The sequence below is a fragment of the Diadema antillarum genome, unplaced genomic scaffold (assembly GCF_040938485.1).
Source record: "Diadema antillarum isolate AM-2024a unplaced genomic scaffold, OU_Dant_1.0 seq00000793_RagTag, whole genome shotgun sequence".
In the NCBI taxonomy this organism is placed as follows: domain Eukaryota; kingdom Metazoa; phylum Echinodermata; class Echinoidea; order Diadematoida; family Diadematidae; genus Diadema; species Diadema antillarum.
Genome location: NW_027271680.1, coordinates 700,668 through 724,574, shown reverse-complemented (window position 1 = coordinate 724,574; position 23,907 = coordinate 700,668). Strand labels below are relative to the sequence as shown.

The window sequence follows — 23,907 nt, the reverse complement described above, 5'->3', positions numbered from 1 at the left end:
CATTGTTATATGGAAGAGCGCCTACGCATTAATGACAACTTGCTCAGTTTTGCAATTTTTACTTTTGTGCCCTGGAAGAGAAAAACAAAGGTGTTCACTCATGCGTTAAGTTTTCCTTTCTGTTGACCTACCGGGTTGATAGCCTATTAAATTATCTTTAATATGGTGTATAATACATAAACATTTAGCCAAATGTTATACGAGAAATGTAATCTCGAAAAAGTGTTTACTTTCTTTTTTTGCTGAGTGTATATATCCAACCTTTTTGCCTGTAAAATAACAAAATATTGAAAATACTGCAGATACTGAGGTACATTGTCATTGCTCTTTTATCTGAATGAATCTAAAAAACAAGACGAAGCGTAAAAATAATACAATATGTAGGCTATACAAATATTTTTTTTCCGCATCTACAAACTGCGTTATGTTGAAGAACTCTATACTGAAAACACACGACGGACTTGTAATTTCTTCACATAATTGGGTTTCTCTCGAATGATGGATTCTGATTGGCTGTATTTGGTATCTGACACCGGAACTGGAGGGTTTGTCCCGTCCGAACCTTCGCTCGCAGATCGATGGACTTCCGGACGGACCGTGTTGGGACTCGGGGCTTCCGTCGTCGCTATCTCCGCTTCGACGATGACATCGTCTGCTTCCTCGAACTCAGACTCGGACTCCAACTCGGACTCGAAGTCTCTGTTTGCGGGGGCATTGATGTTAGTGTCGTAAGTAACAAATTCGCTGGGGATGGCCGGAAGTCGGCGCGACTGGACTCGCCGGACTGTGTCCAATCCTCGGACAACTGGAGGTACGTCGTAAAAACTATCGTCTGCAGACTGTACTCTCTACGGAAGGAGAAAGGAAGCGAAAAAAGAGGAAAGATTAGTAATAAACATTTCGAACATAATAGACTTATAACAATAGCAGAGTGGAGGTGATCATGAATCTCATCGCAAGTGATGCGGAATTAAACAAAGTTTTGTGAAGGTTATTCGAACAGGGTATGACTTTGTATTTCAATAGATTGTGACCACCTCTAATTTCCCACGCTTCATTGCATATGTATTGGGTAAAGATAGATTGTGTGAGTTGTTTTTTTTTTTCTTCAGCCTGGTTTTATTTAAAAAAAGACTTTATATGCATAGGCCCTACACAGATTGGTGTGATATAGAAGTAAATGAAATTAAGATAATCGTAATAATAATAACGATTATCATTATATTCACTCTTAAAACATCCGAGTCAGAACTGACCCGGAACTGGGACCGTTTGGGTCACACACCGTTCAAAAATGACTTGGAATTTGGTCATGAAGACCCCGAATGGTGTCACCCTGACCCAATTCATGACTCTGAATGGGTCATATCTGACCCCATTCCTTGTCATTTCTGACCCGGAACGGTGTATGACCCCAATGGACCCAGTTCGGGGTCAGTTCTGACTCGGATGTTTTAAGAGTGTACTATTATTATTATTATTATTATTATTATTATTATTATTGTAACTATAATTAAGTCAAATTCTATCATAATTCATAAAATTCCAAACATTTATAATAGTATGATCATAATCACGTAGATTATAAACACACATATATAAACAGTATAGTTCAATGTTCTTCTTCATATCAATAAACAATGTAACATGGAAAGCCTAGGTTGCCTCCTGGTTTAGCGGGAGACACAAGGCAAAGATAAAAAAAAAAAATAACATAGCAAACTGGTGATACCAGTATCCTAAAAAAGAAAGAAAGATAACATAACAAACTTGTAATACCAGTATCTAAAAAAAGAAAGATGTTACAGAATAACATCTAACTATATACCTTTTCAATGTACATATTACAAAATGTAGCAAACAATTACAGATACGTAATCACGCTAAAAATACGCATACATAAACAAATTAAAATCTGTCATGTCTGTTATATTTCATTCTAAAACATCTTAATTCTATCTAAATTATACAATTTTCTCTCATCCATCCTTCCTATGTGAATGAGGAAGATGGGAAATTGTGCGAATACAAAAACTCAGCGTAGGATAGTAACTTTAACATTTCATGAAGTTTTGTGTTTCAAAAATCAAATCTGAGATCAATTATACTACATAACTAATAGTATGATAAATATGGAATTATACACATGTTTTTCTGTATTAGCGTATATTTCTATTACATTTTCTTCTTTCGTTTTTTTATTCTCCTGAGTATATTTCAAATCATCACACAAAGAGGTAGCCTTTTGTCAAGTCCCTCTCGCTGTATTGAGCCCAGCCGAGTAAGACAGCAACCCCACGCAGCTGGGCTCTTTGCTCCATATACAGCAAGAGGTCCTTGACAAAAGGCTACCAAAGAGGTGGCTTAAACCCTAAAACTCAAATCGTCCCATCTGTAATGAGGACCAGAGCTTTAAAGTTTGTCTTACCCTTCGTCTGGCGTGCCGTACAGGAGGACTAGCGCGGCTTCTTGGGATGTTGTCGTATGTGTTCTCCACACCTTAAAAGAAAGTAATTGACGTTGTTGAGGAGTGGTACTAGGGACGTTGTGATGAGAGTGAAATACATGAATAGATTACTGATATCGATCCTTATTACACCTCATATTTTGAATAGTTTTTAAAAAACTATTTCACTTGCTTGCAGTCGATAATTTTCATGGGAAAATATGAAAGGTGAAGGATCAAAAAGAGAAGGGAAAGAACAGCTTTGCCAGCAATTATACAGATTTATAGATAATTTGAAATGTAGAGAACATACTGTAAATATACCCCCCCCCCCCAAGAAAAAGGAGAGAAAGGGGCGGATTGAAGATGGCAAATACAACACCTTGATTGAGGGTCAAAGGACAGAAAGAAAAAAATAGTGCCAGTTAAGGTCAGTATCTGAGGTCAAACATCTTTTTCACCTGAAACAAAGAATTCCGATAATAGCAAACTTGAAGTGATCCGAGAGGAAGGAATAATTTGGATAATAATTATATAGGATGGCGAAAAGGGGAGAAGATATCGTCGACGCAAATTAGTGAGAAGGCAGCTGATTTGACCCCAAAAAAACTACAAAACTTACTTTGTTGCGTGAAGAACAAACCACGATGACCACCGGGTAATGTAGACCCTACAGGCAGACTTCTGGTAAGTCGCAGCGGTTGATGGGTTCTTACCTCATCACCTATTAAAAGAGGTAACGAAATATTCCTATATCCGCAACAAGTCGTATCACGCTCTTGACTATGAGGTCAAGCGAAATATACACGTGTATAAATCTGGGCATTTCTTAATTGAAATTTAAAACCGGAGTGCTTTGGAACGTCTCTTGAGTCTTTCTGTAGAAGGACAAGCAAACGCAACAAATACAAACTATACTGCGTTCTCATTCCAGTGAGGATGATAAACGAGAAATACTTTTTGTTTGTTTGTTTGTTTGTTTGTTTGCGTATTACAGTTCAACACAGAAACGTCTACATGGAGAGATATTAACGAGTTTGACGAATTGTGATATTCGGAAGTACAACGTATATATATATATATATATATATATATATGTATATATATATATATATATATATATGTAAACAGTGACCTCTACAGGACAAATTTCTGCTTTCTTATTTATGTTTGTACATTCATACGTATCTACTTATCTATTGATCTATCTATTGACTTATCCACTTATCTATTTTCCAATTTTCCTATTCATTTAGTCATCTACTTTTTTATTCAAAAGAGTGTGTGTTTTGTTACACTATTTTGGGTGTCTATAATCGACACAAGTCCAATGGTGCTTAATTATCCTAACAAATTGTCATGTTATCCTCCAGATGTTAGCGAAAATACCTAAAAAGTAATAAAAGTAGATGACATACCTTCTGCTTCGGGTGTCGGAGATCTACGCATGTCAACATAGTTTCCCCGGCCGCGTCGCGGGATGCGTACTAAAGTGGGGTTTAGAGTAAGGTGAAAGATTTAGTGGTTATTAGAACAGCACGTGTGAAGTAGCAAGCGTACGATGTGCATGGGAAAACACTTTTAATAAACAAACAAACAAATACTATGCAACTTTTCCAATTTCACATTTCATTATGACTATTTTCGTGTGTCTTTTTTTCATAGGTAGGGATTATGTCAAAAATGGTCTGCCATAGTCATACGTTTTGTTTGAAGCGAAATAAGATAAAATGAATGAACTTTGTTCACATCACAGCCATCGTAAATACATTGGCTAAAATTGAATTTTGCTGACAGTTATATCGTGTCATGACAGGACGCACATCAAAATCAAGCTCATCAACTTTTGAGTGTAAACCGGTCTGAATAACTACTTCTGTTCAATATTACCCTCTCTCTATATTATTTTTTTTCAGTGTTGTAATTACCAGTGGGTCGAAAATGAAGTTTATGTCTGACATTCTGTTCAAGTAGCCTATACCATACGCAAATGAAAATGTGCCAGTATTCAGCTCGACAACAAAGGAAACCGTACTCATTGTTGAGTAGGCCTATAATCAAATTTTGAACAGATCATGAATAGTGTAAGAGGTTTTCTGGATATTGGGACAAAAAGGAGTGGGAAATGTTTGTGTCCGCATATCAGACATACACCAGAGATCGAGGACAGAGGGGGGTGGGGGAGGGGGGAATCATTCGAATCTATCTTCCCCAAAGACCTAGACACCTCAGCAAAATCACCCTGTGACGAGGCATCCCAAGCGCACACCAGACAGATCAATCTTGCAGTCTCAATTATAACATGTCTGTATACTAATTAAAGCGTGGCAGTTCAGGGGAAAGGGGCGTGGCTAACGAGAAACGAGATGGGCTAGCAGTTTCAATCATTGTACAAACACTATCATATGCGATTCATTTGTAGCTGTAATCCTGTATCTTGTTACCAGTACAATGTATTACCAGCTGTATCATAATGTGAACATTGACTATGATGGGAACGAGCACAGAAGTGATTTCAGGTTCAAGGAGACAATTTATCTCAGACATTGAAAAAAAAAAGAGAAATAGAGCGGAAGAACTTAACGATTATACAAATTAGGACAATTTAGCAGACGATCAATAATGTGCAACGTGATATCGATATGAAATCAACGCTCCAATGGCTTCGTGACACATTCATCATGTTCTGAATGTCTATGAAAGTCCAAACTTGTCCATCTAGAGCCGTATGTGACTGTAGCAATGAAAGTAATGATGAAGCAAAAATAATGATAAGAAATGCAGCAGAGAGACAATCAATGATGACGACAGCTTTGGAAAAATAGTTTTGAGTGGCTAAGGCGAAATGTGACACGTGACTCACTGCACAGGGTCGGGTTTGCTTTCTTCAGTTTCTTACGCGCACTCCACGTCAAGGCGCCCACGAAAAATGCTAACACGGAGAATGTCATCACAAAGAGAACTAACTCTTGCATGGTGAAGTTCGTCATCAGCTCATCTGTGAAGAAAAGGCGGGATATTCATACTTATACATAGCTTGTATTATTTCAGCATCAAATTTACTTCTCTTTACATATTGAGCAAGTCTAAAAGTACATGAAAACCAAACGCATCATAGGATTTGATAGAATAACTCTCTCTGTTCGGTTGAAATTCTTTCTTAGCATTGATTATTGACTACAAACCACTAACCACCTCTTATCACGAGGCTGCTTTAAACCACTACTTGAACTATGAACGGTGTTCTTAGCTCAATTCCTTGTAGATTATACACTGTTGCATATTTCCCATTGAATACACACACGAATTGATTATTGAATATTCATATTGAATACAGACATTGAATACACTCTATACAGGGTCTGCTTTTAGGGCAAAAAACAGAAAGGAAACAATTAAGAAACTATCGCCTATAAGTAACAAAATGAACCAGGAAGCATTTAAGATTTTATACTGCAGCCCTAGAAATTATGTTGACATATTTTTTTTTTTCTTTGAATGACACATAGATTTAATGTGACGTCATAGAAACGCTACGCTAAGACATTGTTGACTGCCCTCCCACGTTCATTTTTCAAGAATCGATGGTGATGGTCTTGTATGTGCATGTAATAGTCGTTTGGATTTTTGTTTTGATAGTCTGTTACTTACTCTCTCTGACTTTAGCAGTCGATGTGACAGCAGTTGTGACCATCGGATGACCTGCATTAGAAACTGAATTCATGTAACGACACATTGAATCAATTTGTTCCCTTACAACCTATCTAATTCTCTCTCTCGTTTTAGTTTTGTCTATTCATCATTATCGGTATCACGCTCTTGGAAAAGTAGGTTCAATTTTGAACCGTTGCCAGTGTCACACTAGGAGCACCTTTACAGTTGCAACTTTGCACCCTAAGACCAGAAAGGTGCAAATTTGTACCCTAAAATGTGCTCCCATTGTGACATTGGTCTGAAAGGTGCAAAGTTACACCTGTAAATTGCTCCGAGTGTGACACCGGGAAAAGTTCAAAGTCGATCTATTTTCTTGGGGTGTAGTATCATCTTCTTCTCCTTGTTCTCCTTTCAATATCATAAATAATCAAATTTGTGATTATCTGTAATGATTGATTGAAATAGATTATTTGTGTGCAGCTTTAGTAGTACCATTGTAATATCGTTGTAGTCGTGCTACATTTATGATAACACAGCTTTGGAGACATGAACACCCCTTCTATCTCATTTTTGTACTTGGACACAACAAGTCTTCTCCAAGCGATGAATAAGACAGATCACACTATCTAAGACTTTAATTCGATACTCACTGAAGAGCAGTATCCATACATTGAGGTTAAGACTAAGTAGGTGACGCTTTCACGTTGATAGTCGATTGTCATTTAGAGATAAACAACCCATCAGGAGTGAGAATAACATCTCTCTGGCAAGCGTTCAACCTTACATGTCATTTTTTGCAGCAGTTCGCAAGAATAGAGAAAAAAAAAGAGACCGCCTATTCTTTCTTTCACTTTCATTATCCCTCCGCTCTCTCTCTCTCTCTCTCTCTCTCTCTCCCTCTCTCTCTCTCTCTCTCTCTCTGGCTGTCTGTCATTCTTCTGAAAGGCAGACCGGAAGAACATCTGACATGTCTGAAGATAATTAATTTGACATGTATAGAAAGAACGAGAGAAAATATAAAAGGATTTGAAGAGGAGACTAAAGCTTTTATCACAACCCACTCTCAGCTCATCACTCACTGGTGTCTATCGCAATTGACACTGTGTCATCGCCAAGGATGTTATACGCGATGCACGTGACCTCAGACGGCGTCTTTCTCAGCGATCGATCTAGTGCAATCGACAACCGACCGATCGTTGTAGTGCCGTGGATCCGTTCTTCCGTTTGGTTGAGAGGGTTTGGATTCGTCCATTTGATGGATGGGGGAGGATGTCCTTCAGCGATGCACGTGATGTTCACCCTGTCGTGCTGGAGGTTGTATGCTGCTTGCTTCGTTACGATTGATGGTTTGTCTAGAGTGACCAAGATGAGAAAATATACTGATATGAGATACTGATGTACTAATAAAATACTGAGAACATACTGATAACATTGAATCATGCATCATGATGTTGGCTCACTGTGCATAACATTGACAAATTTTGAAGATGTTGTTACTTCTTATTGGGGTTAAATGCATTTTCTATCATCAATAGAAAATACGCCATTAGTAAAATAATCTATACAATAATCATTATCAATAAACGATAAATTACATCATGTTTCATTCTGGTAATTCGTTCGTTTATTTCTTCCGCTTAAAGACAGCAGAGACTGCTTTGATTTGTTTATTTCGATGGTTGAGGTATATAGGTGTTCACATTAGCGAATAGGAAATCAGAAATGTGACCGTTCTGTAACAAAACGATGATCACCCACGGTCCCACGTTGATAATATCACTATAGAGCTTGACTCACATATAACGTCTACGTAAATCCGTGACGACAACTCTACTGCACCAATCCCGTTATCGGCAACACACTTGTACGATCCGGCGTCGCTACGGGTGACGTTACTGAATACGAGGACACTGGAGCTCCCGTTTGCGGTTGACACGACCCCGTCAAGCTTGTTGGACCGCTGTGCGCGTCGGCCGTTGTCGCCCCTGACCCAGTACACGAAGTTTGCGGGACGCGGATTGGCACCCACTGCTTCGCATTCAATGGCGATCCGAGCCCCTTCCACCACCTGTTCTAGACTCCAGTTTGTTCTCAGATTGATGGGCGGGGCTGCGAATAGAGAGACATTCACCACTGACTAACGTGAAAGAATATATATCACAAAACCACCAAAAAAATCTCGTGCCCTGATTTTATGTAAGGACTCAAAATAGGTGAAACGGGTCAACCTGTTCAAATATTGAGTTAATTTTCATATTTTTTGAGAGAGCAATCTTTCTTCTCCTTCGATATTATTCTAAAGTTTGAGATCATTAAACGAAGTGGAAATAGTGTTTTTCGCGGTTTTTTCTAGAACACTTCTTTGATGAAATATAATGTGATTAGGTGTGTATTAGAGCCCTCTTTTCATTTCCTAAAACCCTTTCATACTCTTCACCTTTAACTGTTTTGAGAGGATGATAGCTTTTGCTTTGAAAGTTGGTATTGGTCAACAAGTATTTATTTTGGGAATAATTGTATCAAATCTTTTTAAATGTTTGCTTCTCGACTATGAGAGGTCCCTACTGTCATTTATCCACACGAAAGAGACAGAGTCCTGACATTATGCTACTGAAAATAAAAATCGAAGATAAGCATTCGAAAGCGTCCCCCTATAGTTGTCTTTCATCAAGTTGTTATTTTTTACAATTTGTCATTTGTCAAAATGAACTGCATTATCCTCTTTTAAGCACATTTGGTTATTAACTATAGTCAATTTATGCCAAGAAATAAGGCATAAACGAACAAATAACGTTCGAAATGGAATTAGAATTAAACTATTCCTATACGGTAACGTACTGCTTGCCCTCACGGCAATACGATTACTTTTATGAACATCACCGTCACCATCATTACCATAACTATCACCACCATGGTCACACTCATTAGAAGCACCTTAAGATCGTTGGAATTATCATCTTCACAAGCACTGTTCTGAGTCACAGTCACAGCTTATAGTACAGTCATTGCTGTTGTTGGGGGTTTTTTTCAATCAGAAATATCCGGAGATGTTTATCTGTTTAATTTCGATCATCCAGATTGCGCCAGGTTGCAGCGTCTTTATGTGAACCCTAGGGATGTCATTGAAGCCGAAGATACATATAATTATGTATCACTAAACCTCTTAAAAGACTTTTTTATAAGCCAGTTGATGAAAATATGATAGTATTTCATCTCAGGAGAAAGGGATGATGGGAAAATATGATTTGGAAGACGGACCTGCTATTCTAAAGAAATTATGAAATCAAGACTAGCTTGTAAGTATTGTGAAAGAACACTGTCCTCTCTAGGTGAATCTTTCCGAATACCTCCCCCCCCCCCCGGTCCCCCCCCCCCCCCGAAAATATTCTTTTGTAATTATGCATTTAAAAAAAGATTGATATTGTTTAGCAGAATGCAATAGTATTAAAAAATATATATATAAATTTCTTAACAATATACGTGGAGTAACACTCGTAAAAGTTTTACTTATGGCTATCATATATTAAAGGGGATGGCTAGTAACTGATCAGTGGGAATCATTGGGAATGCTGGAGGATGATTGTTCCAATCCTTGTGGGATTCATTTAAGAATACATTATATATCTATTGTTGTGTGAAAATTATTTGCTTCAGAATGGTCTCATATTCAAGTAATGTGCAGTTTAATGTTTCCAGGTTAGCGTGCCTGGTCAGTAACGGGGCATTAATCTACACATTACTTGAATATGAGACCGTTCTGAAGCAAATAATTTTCACACAACAGTAGATATATAATATACTCTTAAATGAATCCCACAAGGATTGGAACAATCACCCTCCAGCATTCCCACTGATTCCCACTGATCAGTTACTAGCCATCCCCTTTAAGTCATTCTTGTGCCAGTGTCTTCGGCATGTGTCTTCCCATCGACTTCAGCGTACGAGGGTAAAAACAAACAAAAACAAAAACAAAACAAACAAACAAACAAACAAACAAAACAAAAACACTGACACAATGATTGCGCTTACATTTGATGTGTAGCTCGGTTGCCTGTGACCTGAGGGGCGAAATCTCAGCTATACTCGATGAGGCGTGGCAGGTGATACCCTTCCCATCATCCCTTCCGTCAACCATTAGGAAGAGATGACTTGTGACGTCATACTTGTCGGCCTGATTCAGGGTGGCCCGAACGTCGCACAGATAGGAATCCTTGTCCACGAGGGACCGCCCCTTCCGGGTTAGGGCGAAGGCATTGGGATCTCTTGTCGGCCTGTGATTGGGGAAAAGTTTGCGCACCGTGGCGTTGCCCTCGACAACCGACCAATGGAGAGAGGCAGGGGGAAATGAGTTGCTCGCGGAGCACGTCAGTAGAATGGAGCGCCACGATCGCGAGAGGGTGACGTTAACCTTCTCCCGGATCATCGGCCTTTCAAGAGGAACTGTGCGTTGCAGAGGGAAGTAACAAAGGGAAGAATGAAACCAGTTTTGCTATAGTAGTATCAGACTTAGGAAATAAAGTTTGGTATCACTCTTACGGAGAAATGTAGGATAACACAATCTTAAAGGGGAAGGCTAGTAACTGAACAGTGGGAATCAGTGGGAACGCTGGAGGATGATTGTTCCAATCCTTGTGGGATTCATTCAAGAGTTCATTATATATCTATTGTTGTGTGAAAATCATTTGCTTCAGAATGGTCTCATATTCAAGTAATGTGCAGTTTAATGTTTCCAGGTTAGCGTGCCTGGTCAGTGACGGGGCATTAATCTGCACATTACTTGAATATAAAACCGTTCTGAAGCAAATAATTTCCACACAACAGTAGATATATAATGTACTCTTAAATGAATCCCACAGGGATTGGAACAATCATTCCTCATCATTCCTACTGATTCCCACTGATCGGTTACTAGCCATCCCCTTTAAGATCAATGAAGCAAAGCGAATCAATAAATTTCACAGTCTCCATTATGTACTGGCTAATGGAGAAAGCAAAAACATCCCCAGAAGGTAGAATAGGTTTTCCTATGTCTTACGGTACATCATCCTAGATACAGTGCATTATTGGGTATCAATTTGAATTATACCGTCGTTGATTTTTTTTTTTCATCTAACTATAAATATAGATATGTGCATGTATAGAGGTAAGTTTCAAATTTTGATGTTAATATACACCAAATTTCTCAGCCAGTGATGTGTTCCGTTTTAACTTAACACAATCCTGTTTCCCGAGTGATATTACATTTACTTTAAGCCAGTTTCTAATTCGTGAGATAAGACGTTTAGTCTAACGTTGTTCTTTGACCCCTTTGTATAGCTGGAAGATATCCTGTCTGATATATATCAATATATATCACTATATATACAATGTATATATATATATATATATATATATATAATACATTCACTTGATCATTTACCCTTTTAAGGATAACCGTTTAATTTCATGAAGAAACTTTTGAGCTGTCAGAGGGGAAATCCATTTTAGCTTTGAGACTTTAATCAAAAGGTTTTATTTTGCTAAATTTCTTTCACAGTAATATTGTACACGACTAACATAATCTCTCTATATACATTTTTATGTATTATTATACATTTTTGTTTCAATTCAACCATTGCCAATGAAAGAAAGTAAGAACATATAAGAACGTGATATAAGACGATCGATGACCCACCATAAACTTGAATTGTAATCGTCACTGACACAGTCGAGGAACCAGCCCCCGTGGCCATGCATTTCAACGACTTGTTGCTAAATTCGTGAATGGTCACTCGCGACAACTTCAATTCGCTGCTCGTGTCATAACGTCCGGGACTGCTATGACTAGGGTAGGAAAAGGTCGGAACCTCCCGACGCACCGGCGTGTCGGATAAGAACCAGGTGATTGTCGCCGCGGGCTTGGCTCCAAACGAGTAGCACTGGAAGGATTTGCTATCATCCTCCTGGATTAAAATGGTCTCGCCGTCCTTAAGGAATGGTCCGTCATCTGCTGACATGATTGCCTTCAAAACGGGCACTGCGTGCCAGATGGATTTGAGAAGCCAAAAAAAAAGAGAGAAATAAAAAGTAGTTCTTTTTAGGAATAATAAAATCGATGCAATCGCCATTAAAAAATAGAGATATTACTAAGCCTGTCTGGCACTAATCTTATTGCTGGATAACCGTAATCCTTGCTTTCATATATAGTTTAAGATACTTGACATTTTAAAAATAAAGTCGTTTCTAATATTTGCTTGCTCGTAATGCGAGACAAAATACACTTTATGACGCCGATAAGTTTAATTTACGTCAAGACCGAATTACTGTTATGACGTATACTGGACAAGAAAATTACAGTGATTTTTACGAATAACGTTTTCCACATTATAACTGCTATCAGTATATTCTCTACCGTCAGAAAGCTCAGAGGGCCTTTGAAGGAATGGTTTAGTATTGATAGAGATGACGAATCTTGGACTTTTAACATTTTTCGAGTTCAGAACATACCATTCTCAATGGAATTCAAAGTTTATTTGAGATATCAAAAAGATAGCGATCCTAGTAAAAGGTGGAATCCACCTTTTACTCAGCCATTCCAAAACCGATTTTCATCAAATAAACATTGAATTCCTCTTAGAATTACGTCCTCTTTCACATTTCAAAAGATTTTTCTCACTTTTTCACCAAAAAAAAAAACAATGTTAGAAACCTGAAGTCAAGTCTCAAAGTAAACTAATCCCTTTTATAACTCAAATCTACATGGAATGACCAAATACATGATGTTAAAACTTTCATCTCCAAAAATATAGGTATTCTTTTTAAGACCAAAAGTTATTTATTTTCTTGAAAAATCTCTTTTTACGCTTTACAATTCCCTTATCCTACCATATATCATGTATTGTAATCTATTGTGAACTACGAATGCGAAGACTAAACTCAATTCTGTTTATTTATTACAAAAGAAAGTCATTCGTATCTGTACCGGCTCACAGTATTTAGCCCATTCTTATCCGCTTATTTTCATCAGTTAAAACCCGTCCAATATATTTGGTATAAATTTCAGTGTTTCTTTTTTATTTTTAAATATTTAATAATTCAATTCCAGCTTCTTTTAATGAGTTTTTCAAACTGAATAGTACTATTCATTCTTATCCTATTCATAATTACGAACATTTTCAGTTAGTAAATCCCAAATTATTAATTGCTCAAAAATCCATCGACATAATGGACCAGATCTTTGAAAAAAAAAAATCTTCAAGATTATGTTAAATCATGTAAAACATTATATTCTTTTAAAGGCAAGATCGAAAATTATGTTACAGAGAGGCTACAATATGTCAACATCGATTTTGTTTTGTTTTGATCAGATTTTTACACGTGAAATAGATTTACAACTTCAATATACAGTACACAATGTTTCTCTGTTTATACCATTTTATTTCATCATCATCACAATCACTATCACTAATATCATCTTCATATTCATGATCACATTTTATTTTGTTTTTCATATCATCACCTTTCTCTCCATTTTTTCTCAATTCTGTTAAACTAAATGCGTGTATCTAAATAAGTTTCATGGGCTGCTAAGTTTTCAAGCATCCGCTTATATAGTGGCAGTCCTTCTTATGCATCATTTCTTTGGTAATTGTTTGCAAATCTGGTATCAAAATATACTTTGATAATGGAATCAATGTATATATTTTTCCCCTTTGAATTATTGACGATGTAATTTATACCATGAAATTTTCTAGGATATTACGACAAAATTCTAATTCGTGTGTAAATAAATCAAATCAAAACAGATCAAATTATATGAAATGAATAGTTACCTTGCACGGTGAGCTGAAACGTGCAGGAACTATAATAGGATGGACGCTCATCAACCCCATGGCAATGATAATCCCCTTCGTCTGCTAAAGTAACCCCCTCTATGATCAGTTTGTCATCATTTGTCGGTATACAGACATCAGTTGAATTCCCCGACGGTGCCGGCTTGGACCTGAACGTCCACCGTATCCCAGCAGGATTCCGTCGGGGCAGGCAAATTCTTGGACAGACCAAAGAGACCCTTTCGCCGTACAGGGCCCTGATATCTTCAAACCCGGCCGCTGGAGGCAGAGTGGTACATCCCAGAACCAGAGTCACTGAAAGGGTTAAAGTACACGAGAAAATACAAACATCTATGTAATATAATATAACATATATATATATATATATATACATTATGTATGCATGTGTCTGTATATTGCCTCAATACATATACAATGTATATCATTATATTCATTGCCCCCTTTACACAAATACAGGGGGCGCTGTGTCATGGTGGATAAGACTCCCGACTCCTATCAGAGGACCCGAGTTTGATTCCTGCCCACATGATTACGTCCTTCAACACGATGTTTTTACCAATCATGTCCCTCTCGACACAGGTGTGGCTACGCAAGGGTAATAATAATGGCAGAGCCATTTTGTATAGAGCAGGGACAACACTAACGAGGCTACCCTGGATAAAGATAAAGAAGACCTCGATGTTTTCATAACATTATTGTTATTATCATTATCATTATTATTATTATTATTATTATTATTATTATTATTATTATTATTATTGTTGTTGTTATTATTATTATTATCATAGTCATCATCATCATCAGTTGTAGTAGTAGTAGTACGAGTACTATCTTTCAAGGAATATATTCCGGAATATTCATATTAGTTTAACCACAAACAATTAGAATACAAGGTGCATGAGGTGTAGTGGAAGTAGGATCTGAAACATGATAGCAGGACCAAGGTTCGATTCCCTGATCAATGGTGACCGTCCCTAGAATAGATGATTTCCCTACAATGTCCCCTTCGGCCGAGGTAAATTATGTTGGAAGATCCCCTTAAAAAAAAAAAACAAACAAACAAACAAAACAAAACAAAACGTAAGAACAAAACGTTGTTGATGAGTCAACTTTTGGTAATCAGTAGAGCATATTGTTTTAGTTGTTAAAAATCTAACTTCTTGCTTGTTTCATTTTTCCGTTTGAGAAAATGGCTGGATAGCCCATATTCAGGAGCGCGAGCTCGTCTTCCGTGAGGTCCACGAGGTATGATTGCAAAACGTTGCTCAGATAGACTGGGGGAAACTATTCAACAATAAGGTGGAAACTACGCCAGGAAGGGTTACTATAATCATTTATTCTCAACTCCTTAATGACATGTTCACAATCTACACTGTGCGCTGGCCTTAATAAACATTCTCTGACATGAATTATGAATATTTATGAATATGTCTTTGGAAGTTTTCGAAAATGCATAGCTATCAATTCAATCCAAGGTCCGATGGTAGAAATCTATTTCATCTTGATATTCTAGTATCAGCGCACACGTTTAGAGATGTCATTGCTTGGCAAGAAGATGATTTAAGACAATAGAATGTTGATGATTTCCATACTCTGAAGAAATTTTAAATTTTTCTTCTTCTTTCCTTTTTGTTCTTGTTTGTAACTTTATTTCATGAATAAATACTAGCTGACCTGAATTATGATGTATTTTCTTTTCTGGATATTTTAACAATGGAAAATTAAAATTTATTTTTATACTAAATCCACTTTGCATAACCCTAAGAAAGTCCAGAAAAAGAATACAATGACAATTCTTTAAATGTGGAGTCCCACATGGTAGCCTATTGAGACCATTACTTTTAATTGTTTATATGAATGAATTTTGCAGATCATCTGACATACTCTCATTCATAGTTTCTGCTGATGATTCAAATGTTTTCTTTTCCCGCCAAAACCCAGTTACTCTCATACACACTGTCAAGTCCGAATGGAAAAAAAACCCAAGTATGACCCAGTGGATAGGAGCTAATAACTTATCACTCAATCTTCAGTAAACTAAATTTATGTTTCTTTTTAGCAATTCCATTGAAGGTTTATTTTTCATGACACTCGGTTAAAACGTGTATCTCGATCACATAAAGTTTCTCGGTATTAGTTTCAGTTGACGATGAACTGTCGTGGAGACCTCATATCATTAACATCAGTAACAGAATTTCACGTAATATTGGTATCATTAACATACTTAAGTTTCACATTTTATTGTCCTCTTTGTTGACGTTTTATCTTTTTGATTAATTATTATCTGTTTCAGAATTACAGAATTTTAGCATGGGGTAACGCCCATCAAACTTTATTAGATAAACTATTGTTATTACAAAAAGGGTGTAGGCCTACTTCGTATTATTTGTGGCGTCCCGCCACGTTCCCAATCAGATCCAATGTTTACTAAATATAAGATTTAAAAATTAAAGATTTCTTCACCTGCTAAAAGTTTATGTTTAATTACAACGCAAATGAACTCCCCGACAAAGCTCCCATTAGACCAATCTTTTCATAATTATCCCACTAGGCGGTCTAATGGGTTTCATTTACCTCTCCTGAGAACTACAATTGGCTCAGAATACGTTTATACAATTGTCCCAAGATGTTTAAATTCACTAAGCTGTGAAATAACAATCTTCCATCTTTATATTCTTTCAAGTGCAAGTTGAATTACTTTCTGTTAAATTTTCGCTGAGACAGACATTTTCATCAGATAGGTAACAACTACCTCAAGGTTCATTATCAATCATTGAATTCATCATTACGTAATAAAATACGCCAGCTACTTTGCATAATCCATGCTCAGCTGCGTGCATCCTCCAGCTGTCTGACGCACCTCCTCAATCACTGTCAGTTCCCCCTCCTATTCCCCTTGATCAGCGTTTAGGCATTCTCTTTCTTTCTTCCTGTTTTTTTTTTTTTTCAGTATTGCCTCATTCTTTTCAATCGTATATCCAACAGTCGTCATGTTGTTGTGTTTCTCCTGTTTTGTTCCGTTCTGCCTTAGATTATTTTTTGTGCTATGTATTTGTAATCAAGTACTCTCATAGAAACTTTCGAGTAGTTCACAACATACAAGGATGGTTTTTAGTTGATCTCCTAGTTGTTGTTTTCTTTCGCTCTCTTAACATAACTTTGTATTTTGCTGTGTTTGCACTTTGTTAATAAAAGATAATTCCTTGCACGTGCTTATTGTGTTAGATTGATTTTATTAAAAAGGGCTGCAAATAGAACAAGATGTTAGAGGATTCAATAAATCAGGCAAAACAAAATGATCAAAGAAATTTAGATCATTTCGAGCTGCCATTTTTACTTTTGTTCATGTAACAGTAATGTTAGCTGCAACCCCATGAGCAAACTTGATGATGTCAAGGTATTATGGCCTCAAAGTCTTACACTGACGTAAACTAAAGTGTTCACAGATTATGAATCAGGTTTTTAACAATAAAAATCTTGTATCGTTAGCATCAAATCGTTTGTTTGTTTGTTTGTTTGTGTGTTTTGCTCCTTAAACTTTTTTTTTGGCAATGGTGACCCTTATGTGTGTGTGCGAGAGAGAGAGAAAGAGAGAGAGAGAGAGAAAGATGGAGGTCTGCATGCTTAACTAGCAACCAAAACATGATATTTTGTGCACAGATCAATGGAAGATTTTTAGTATTATAATGTATGACATCATCTCCGCTCATTTGCATAAGACATGGTTTTTACCATTGCACTATTTATCAAAAACATGTAAAACTTTTAAATTCCTAACTTTCTTGCTTCGTATCCGATTTCGATATCAAAGGCTTCTGTCAATTGCTTAGTCTGATATACAGTGTAACTCTATTATTTCATAAACGTTATTCGTTCGAAACGTTTGAAATCACTTTGTAATAAAGCTCATAATGTTCTTTCGTTTGTTACTTTTTGACTTTTTTACGAGAATTTTTAATTCTAGACTTACTCGAACTAATGACTCATGTCAGACTGTTCATACAAAATTCTATGCTAGACAAAATAATGGATATTCCGGCAACATTAACTGGACCCAACCTATATTTATACCAAACATCATTTTCCACTTTCACAGATGCCACAAACGTTATCCTAGTTTTGTATCGTTTGGAAATGTTGACCTCGTTATAAAGAACCAATGTTTTCCCTCTCCGGACATACATTGTATACGATGTATTATGTTGTTTCTATCTCTCTTTCGTGTGCGAGATGTTAGAATACTTATACGTGTCGACTGCGACGAATGTCTGTGGTGGTATAGGGCTATTGTTTAAACCAGAACCGAAACTGAATCAATGAATGGCTTGTGTTATTAATATATATGACCTCCCTGCGCATATTGACAACCGCATTTTATGTTCATGAAGTGCTTGTTTCGCACATGAACATTCTTCTTGAATATTTAATCAGCTTTCCAAAACTGATTTACCATTCCTCTTTGTGTCATGGTCATTATCTGTAATGGCCGCAGTCTCGGTCACGAGCAAACTGTACAGGCGCTTTGGTAACTTAATCAACATGCATAATGTGCACACAATGATATCCACTTACCTAAACGCATAGTACATTCGTTATACCAAGGAAGTATCGCATGTCTACTATAGACCGATTCAATTTCGATGACCTATTCACCTACCGCCGCTTGCGGCGCTATAACGGTCGCCATAACTGGGGGCCAACGGGGGCTTCCAGCGACCTAGCTACCCAGCGAGTTGCACACTTGCAGCTCAGCAGCCTAGCGTACCCATCGCGCATAGTTAGCCGGGCCTGGCCGCTGCGCAGCGGCCGGCGACCGCCGCGCTAATATTGTGATTGTTTACTCACTGTGGGAAAAGTCATTCAGCGGCTTTTAATGCTTTTCTTTTCGACAAATTGAGTGATTCAGACATATTGATCTCATGAAAGCTTCAAAGGAAGGATCAGGAAAACACATTGTGCAGTTGTTGGGTGCACAAAACAGAAAAAATGGAAATGGAAGCTGCAAGGCAGTGTGTGAGAAATTCAGACACCGCTGACGCATGATAAATTAAGGCAAAATTAAAGACAATTAAGTGAAATACAACGGTATAAAAATGCACAGATTTCGAAACAAACTATGTCTACTAGATTCTCTATTTAATTAGGTCATCACTGCATATTCGTAAGATATGTTGTTCATCTTAGAAGACAAGTTTAGACCAAAGATCAAAGAATTTGATAATTCACTGATTTATTTATTTTTACAAATCCTTGGTGTCCTCCTTGCTAAAGTTAGAAAACACTTCGTGGCTAGACTTTATTACATTATGACAAACATTTTACAGCCTACACTACAGCTAAATAAATGTTTCAAGATGCGTTAAATTCTTATATTGTTTGCACTTCTTCAATGTTCAGCACTAAATTAACCATAGGCCTAGTATTCAATTTTGGCCTGGAACTCTGAATTTGACTTTTGATAAAGTGATTTAAAGTTATAAATATTAAACCATGGATGGTGGCAAACATCCGTTTCATAATCATACTAAGAAAGTATGATTTAAATTAAAAATCACTTTTGTAGATAATGATACTAGGCGTTAGCGTGATGTTATGCAAGGTTACTTAGACCTAAAACAGTGTATAGAAGTTTTGGTTGTAGACATCAGGCGACGTAGTTGTTTCGTAAGTTTAGGCATATACGGCCTATCAGAAACGCCTAGATTTATATTCCGTTTGGTTTGCTTAGTTAGGCTTGGCTGAAGTTATCGACAACCGTCGTGTAGGGTTCTAGAAGTCAATAGGTCTAGATCTAGTCTGGACTCTTGCCTAGATTTCTAGACAAGATCTAATGTTCGACAGATTGTACCCTGCTGGCCCGACACCCCCGAGTAAATCTAAAGCCTAGCCTGCCCTAATATTAGGTTAAGTCAACTGATAGCTTGCAATTTATTGCGCCATATCTAGCTCAAGATTCTTATTCATTATTTGTATTTAATTATATCAGTTAACTTGTCAACAGCCTAGGCTTATTAGCAAGACGTCTGCCTGCGCCTAGCAATAATTCTCCCCAGCTGTTTTTATTCTCTTCCACAAATGTGAATCTACGGGGCTTATACACGCGAGTACCCAAGTCATCGCTGGCCAAGGAAATAGTCCACACACATTCACGGATCGTACCGATATTTACCTTGAAATTCAAGCTTTGGCTAAAGCCGTATGTCATCTACCCATTCGCTCATAGTCGGTATAAGTTGTTTGATTTAATTTTTTTTTTAAATTAGCTAGCAAAAAAAAAAAAAGTAGACTCTTGTTGTCACAAAGCCAGATGCGTCGATCGCCGCCAGCGCCAGAGATAGCTAGCTGGCCGGCTGGCGCCGGGTGGTAAGAGCACTGGCTGCCGCTGGCACCCTTGCTACGCACGCACGCAGGGCGCTTGCCGACCCAGCCTGTTTGGCCCCCAGTTATGGCGTCGCCTTAAGAGGGCGCACTTCCATGAACAGTCGCTTGAATCGGTCTATAGGGTATACAGTCATGTACTGACATTCATGTACACAAACAGGCATTGTGCGACACACATTATCTTAACCACACATACGTAGGCCTACATAATCCCTTTCCACCTGATTGCGTAGGTTTTCAATGTCTGCTCACTGCCATATTTTGTCTGACAATTGCATATGAACATAATCTTCCACAGTGAAGGTGACAAAATATCCTAATATCAGACTCTACAAATGGCACAAAATCATGTTTAGAAATAAGGAGAAAATGCTACTCTATCATGCAACTTTCTGCATTTAAAAGAAGTGAATCCACTTGGAAAATGTGAGAGAATGTCCTACTGGAAAGAACACAGTGTCCCACAGTGTGTTCACAGTGTGTTCACATAGTCGACTGTGTAAAAACGCTCAGATCTAACAGTATGGGGATGATTTCACACTGTGGTTTGGTTTTCACAGTGTTCACATGGTAATGCTTTGATTCACACTGTGAATTGATGACTCACATTGTATTCACATTGTTAAAAAGCTCGAATTTAACAGTGTTGAGAGATGTCACACTGTGTTCACACTGTGTTCACACTGTGTTTCACACACTGTGGGACACTGTGTTCTTTCCAGCAGGGTAATAGGCTTTGTTTGAGATCTACGACGGATGTTTACATATATTAGGGCTCGACATTAACGGTGGCCCGGTGGCCCAGGGCCACCAAAAACGCACGTCGGGCCACCAAAATTGCAGAAATAAAGAATTTGGTGGCCTGATCGGGCTACCAAAAAAGGTCGGAGGTTTGCCTTTGGGCCACCAAAAAAAAAAGTGTGGAGCCCTGTCATAATCCCATTCCTCTTATTTGAAGATGTATAGACAATTTCACTGTAACAGAGAGAGAGAGAGAGAGATTAAATTCGCGCTCATTTTGACAAAGATCTTACTTATTGTTGATATGTGCGTGGAATTCCCCGCTGAATATATTGCTTTCGCATGGTTACATTCTGCTCGCGTTGTACATGTTCGAACGTCAGTAAAGGTTAGTGCAACCAACTTTGTAGTACATATTAGAGGATAGTCATTTGACTTCAAGACATACTTGTACCTCGATGGATTTCTGAACCAATATTCAGAGCTTGCCTGACGCTTCTCAACTCTTGCAAAACAAAGCAACAAATGAAACTGCCTACTGGACATTCTACGTAATAAAAAGTCACTGTTCGGTAACAAAAATGCAGGGGCGGATCCAGGAATTCCGTAAAGAGGGGGCGCCTTTACAAAATTAAAGGGGCGCACACACCCATCCCCCATTTTTTTTTTTTGTCTTTTTATTTCTTTTGGATTCGCCACTGAAATGTACATTTGCGTTAATCACAGGGCTCATTTACGGCACTTTTAGCGGTTTACCAATCTTTTCCAGGCTCCATAAAAAAAGGTGACACGTTTGATTGATTTGATTTTGATTTTCATTTTGGTTGTCTTTTCGAACTGAGAATGATCTTTGTCTTTCTGTGATATGACTCTATACGCTTCATATCCGTGATTTTCTTCCATCAAATTAAAAAAAAAAAAATCAAGTAGGCATTGCAAAAATAAGCTGTGTCATTTAATATTGAAGATCTTATAAAGATAATACTATCCTCAACACCTGAAAACTTTGAAGTGTGTATAGATAAATCTTAAAACAACAGAGAGAATAGTTGTTTTCTTACCATGTACGGCTAAAAGAAAGAAGACTCAACGTGTGAGTCACAAACTCTTAAGTATAGCGGAAGCCTGTAACACCTACAACAACATCTTACGCAAATAACGCGTTCAGCAAAGCCACTTCTATGGTACACGTGCAGCAGACTATACTAAGATGTGTAATGCAGTGCCTATAAAGTCGACCTTTCGTCACCATTTGCTTTTTAGCACATTGGAGGAGTATAATGACTGCATTTCTCTCTTTTTTAATGGTGACATAGTTTGCAGAGCAGACAGAAAAGTTATCATGTTGCTTTTGAACAGGGAATGCTGATGATGACATTCAAACACTGTAGTAAACTTAGTCCGGCTTTACCATGGCAATGTCTTCATTGTTGCGTTTCCCTTGATATCACTTTTTACTATAAGGTTCAGATGAATTGAAATATTGCCACTTATGTATGAACGTCCTTTACACTTAATGTCGAGACAGTATGATGTGGTACCCGATGTGAAACAAATTACATCTTCGAAAACATAACAGTCAAATGCTCGTTTCAAGAAGAGCTTTGCTTCCGTTATTTTGTGGGTTGTTTCATGTATCAACAACGTTTGCCGAAGATCTATTTCAGGCTCTCCTTTTTTTGTAGTTTCGTCAAGGAATAGATCAATTTGTGCACGCTTACTACTTCCCATGGCATCTCGCTTGTCGACTTTATGTCTAGTATACAATACATCCTGCTTACAGAAAATCCAATTTCAGGGAAATCAGATAAAGGGCACTCTAGATCGACCCACGGCATCGTTCTCAGTGATCCAAACATATCAGATATACCACGTTGTGCTATCATACCACCCTTCAAAATAAAATCCTGCGAGGAGATATTGTGCAAAGATCTAGTTCTGCACCTACAAAACGAGGTTTTAGCTGACACGTGGAACTCTGCTGGGAGCAAATATTTTGATTCATGATACTCACATAAGGACAAGAACCGGAGCGACATCATATCACGTTTCCCATGTCGCAAAGGGGCATGTCTTCCTCATCCTCCCTTAGTTTCCTCGTTTCTCCCTTCTCTTTCTTTTTTCCTCGTCTTCGTTGTCTCTTTCTTCGTCTTTTTCGTCTTGCTATAATGCGTTTTTCTCCAATATCTTCCTTCAACCCTTTCTTCACTTCTACTTAGTCCTGTGCTCCTCAGTTCCTTCAATTCCGGGGAGCCAGCCAGAGTGGTCAGACAACATAGTCTACTTCCACTGGTCAATTCGGTTCAAGATTTTCATGCTCTGACCATCCATCCAGATACATCCAACCACCTTTGCATTGTGACATCAGACATTGTGACATCAGGCATTGTACTGTCTCTCCTTCTCTCTCATGCATATATCAGGGATGGATGGTTCTTTTTTTGGTCACTTTCACTTCCTTGTGAGCTGAAAGTGTAAACTGACTCCACATTAATCACCGTACGGTGCTTAACAGTGCTTCCTTGGTGTTCAGATCCCTTCCGTACAAGCACACTGAGCATTTTATAACAACATAAAGCATCTTCAAACATACGCTCGCACACACACACACACACACACATTGAATAAGTACACAGCATACAACAAACACAAAACAAACTTGTGTATACTCATTCACACATAATACAATACACATTTAAGTTGTATCTAGGAACATACAGTGTATCATATATTCCTGATGATCATTTACAGATTAAAATGAATAGTAAACCGTGAAATTCATTGCAGAACTTACCATAGCATTTAAAAGGAGTTGTTTCATCAATGTTTTGTCTTTCTTCCAAAAACTTTCCA

At 37.7% G+C, this 23,907-nt stretch overlaps 1 protein-coding gene across 1 annotated transcript; it reads right to left on the bottom strand.

Annotated features, from left to right (window-relative positions):
• Positions 1 to 410: 410 nt before the first annotated feature.
• LOC139739308 (immunoglobulin superfamily member 10-like) lies at positions 411 to 23,414 on the bottom strand. The gene is made up of 12 exons (XM_071649924.1): positions 23,069 to 23,414; positions 13,912 to 14,226; positions 11,775 to 12,116; positions 10,130 to 10,540; positions 7,898 to 8,209; positions 7,180 to 7,452; positions 6,098 to 6,160; positions 5,310 to 5,444; positions 3,865 to 3,933; positions 3,069 to 3,170; positions 2,429 to 2,499; positions 411 to 848 (listed from the first exon to the last, which is right to left on the bottom strand). Exons 1-12 carry the CDS (start codon positions 23,094 to 23,096, stop codon positions 438 to 440), a joined length of 2,532 nt encoding a protein of 843 aa, XP_071506025.1. The 5' UTR covers positions 23,097 to 23,414; the 3' UTR covers positions 411 to 437.
• Between the last annotated feature and the right edge of the window lie 493 nt (positions 23,415 to 23,907).

Coding starts and splice junctions, on each gene's coding strand:
- LOC139739308 (XM_071649924.1), bottom strand. CDS start 23,096: ATGATGTCGCTCCGGTTCTTGTCCTTAT. Junction 5,445..6,097: donor GACTGCTAAAGTCAGAGAGA/GTAAGTAACAGA, acceptor TTTTCTTCACAG/ATGAGCTGATGACGAACTTC. Junction 2,500..3,068: donor TTTGTTCTTCACGCAACAAA/GTAAGTTTTGTA, acceptor CTTTCTTTTAAG/GTGTGGAGAACACATACGAC.